Source organism: Ixodes scapularis, unplaced genomic scaffold (assembly GCF_016920785.2).
Source record: "Ixodes scapularis isolate PalLabHiFi unplaced genomic scaffold, ASM1692078v2 PGA_scaffold14__6_contigs__length_520768, whole genome shotgun sequence".
Classification (NCBI taxonomy): domain Eukaryota; kingdom Metazoa; phylum Arthropoda; class Arachnida; order Ixodida; family Ixodidae; genus Ixodes; species Ixodes scapularis.
Genome location: NW_024609840.1, coordinates 424734 through 427280, shown reverse-complemented (window position 1 = coordinate 427280; position 2547 = coordinate 424734). Strand labels below are relative to the sequence as shown.

Below are 2547 nucleotides of genomic sequence, written 5' to 3'. Positions count from 1 at the left end.
GCTAAAACAACACCAGACCGTCATGTACCCTCTTATAAACGGCGTCTGACTAACGTGTCTGCCTGTAGCAAAAAGTGCTTATTCATATTTCGATTAAATTGTTTCTTGTTTATAAATACAGAAAACATCGGCAGACTTTCTCCTAGCCCTGACTTCACTGATGCTTCGGATGATCTTGAACCCGTCGAGGCTCCTTCAACATCAAGTTTGCCGGATGAGCAACGCCGTCATGGGGAAGATACTCCAGCCGCCAGCAAATTTGTGCCCCCAAAAAGCTACCTGTTCAAAAAGAGCAAAGGTAACAGGTCCTGCCAGCATGCATGGTCTCAAATGTTTCCTTGGCTCCACTACGTATCTGATCGCGACGTCGTGCTTTGTCACGAATGCAGTGTTGCGTTTAAGGAAAGAGGGGTCACTATCCCGGGCTTAGAGCTCAGCTTTCTACAGAGTGGGTTCTCAAACTGGAAGAACGCGCTTGAGAAGTTTCGCTGTCATGAAAAGAGCACGTATCATCTCGACGCCGTGCAGTACCAACTAGGGAAAACAAAGGGTGCACGTGTTGTCGAGCTCCTTACAAGGAATTCTATGAAGCAGCAGCAAGAGTCCAGGGACGCCCTTTGCGTCATTGTGAGCTCTATTCGGTACCTCTGCCGCACAGGTCAGGCTCTGCTGGGGCACACTCTACAGGACGGCAACCTAGTTGATTTATTAGAGGAACGCTCCGAGGATGTGCCTGCTCTTAAGACCTGGTTAACTCGACGAGACAAGTGGCTGAGCAGTGACATCCAAAATGAAATAATCAAAATCATGGCTCACAAACTGCAACGCGACGTTGTAGAAGAGGTGAAAAGGAGCCCTTTTTTTGGAATCATCGCTGACGGGACAACCGATGTTGCCGGAGACGAGCAGTTTACTCTATGCCTGCGTTGGGTCGAAAATGCGTCATTGGAGATCAAGGAAGAGTTTATTGGAGTTTATAGTCCTCCAGACTCTAAGGCTAACACGCTGTTCATGGCGGTCAAGGATATGCTCGTTCGTCTAGGGCTGGACTTCAGTAGTTTGCGAGGACACTGCTTCGATGGTGCGGCAAACATGTCTGGGCGCTTTTCTGGTGTTCAGAAGAAAATTAGCGACATTCAGTCGAAGTCTGTTTACGTGCATTGTGCCAGCCATTCTTTAGACTTGGCTCTGCAGGAGGTTGGCAGAAGCAGCAGAGTAGTTGCAGAAGCGTTAAGTACAGTAAAAGACGTGTCCAACATCATCCTAACGTCTTCAAAACGGAAGAACACATACATAGGCATAGTCCTCCCTCCGTGCGCAGACGCTTCACAGGAAAGGCCCGTGAAGGCAAGCAATCTTCTGCCACTCTGTCCAACGAGGTGGACAGTGAGAGTGAAGTCCATGAAACGATTTCTGCAGAACTACGAGAGGGTTCAAGCAACGATCCACGATCTTTTGCAAACTCCAGGATCAATCGGAGATGATCGAAGAGCAATCATGAGAGGGTACGAAAAACTGCTCAACAAGTTTGAGACACTTTTTGGACTGAACATGTCAAAGGAACTCTTCGGCCCATGTGAACAACTTGCCAGGGTTCTTCAGAGTCCTAAATACAGTGCGACCGGAACGATGCAAGCGGCTGAAGCTCTCCGTCAAACTATGATGAATCTGAGAACAGACGAAGGTTTTGAAAGAGTTTGGGACGAAACCAAAAATGCCTCCGTGAAGCTTGGCCTTAAACAGAGGGAGACCACAACCACCAGAACTGTAAAGCCGCCAACAAGATTTGAGCAGACGAAGACGCCTACTTCCCCAGTGGTGCTGGATGCGAAGGCCAACCTTCGAAAGGAATTCTTTGCGGCAGTTGACTGCGTAACGTCAGAAATAAAGAGCCGGTTCGACCAACCTGGCATGGAGCTGCTGGTAAAGCTCGAAAGCACGCTTGTCAGCGTTGCACGTGGACAGCGATTCAATGCGAAGGAGTTAAAAGAAGCGCTCGGCGTCCATGGCAGCGACTTTGATTTAGATAGGCTAAATGCACAGCTTGTACTCCTCTCAACGGTTCTTTCTGGCACAGAGGTGAACGTAGTCGATGATGTCGCGGAAGCACTGACGGAACAGTCTCCAACTGTTCTGAATCTCTTGGACCAAGTTGTCAGGCTTGTGCAGCTTTTACTAACGGTGCCAGCATCGGCGGCATCAGGGGAGCGTTCTTTTAGTGCGTTGAGACGAGTAAAAACTTACCTACGGAGTCGCATGCATGACACAGACCCGCCTCACGCATCTCCTTCTTCTGCATGCCCACCGACAAAGAACTGGAAAGCTGTGCCTTAAAAATGTCATGATTGAATTTATCGCCAAAACAGCCGAACGCGTAGCTACGTTTGGCCCATGCTAGTTGAATAGTTTCTTTTTTCTTATTTCGAAAAAGTGTTCGAAACAAGAAATTTCGTGTTTATAATTTGACGCACCAACCACGGGCCCCTCGATCTCGCTCAAGCGCGCGCAGCAGACCGAGCGGTCGTGGATTGACACTCTGCATTCTCT

At 48.8% G+C, this 2547-nt stretch overlaps 1 protein-coding gene across 1 annotated transcript; it reads left to right on the top strand.

Moving 5' to 3' along the window:
* The first annotated feature begins 330 nt into the window (after positions 1 to 330).
* Positions 331 to 2334, top strand: LOC120837613 (zinc finger MYM-type protein 1-like). The gene has a single exon (XM_040207118.2). It carries the CDS (start codon positions 331 to 333, stop codon positions 2332 to 2334), a length of 2004 nt encoding a protein of 667 aa, XP_040063052.2.
* The last annotated feature ends 213 nt before the right edge of the window (positions 2335 to 2547 follow it).

Excerpts from the sequence above, each read along its gene's own strand:
- LOC120837613 (XM_040207118.2), top strand. The coding sequence starts at position 331 with ATGTTTCCTTGGCTCCACTACGTATCTGATCGCGACGTCGTGCTTTGT.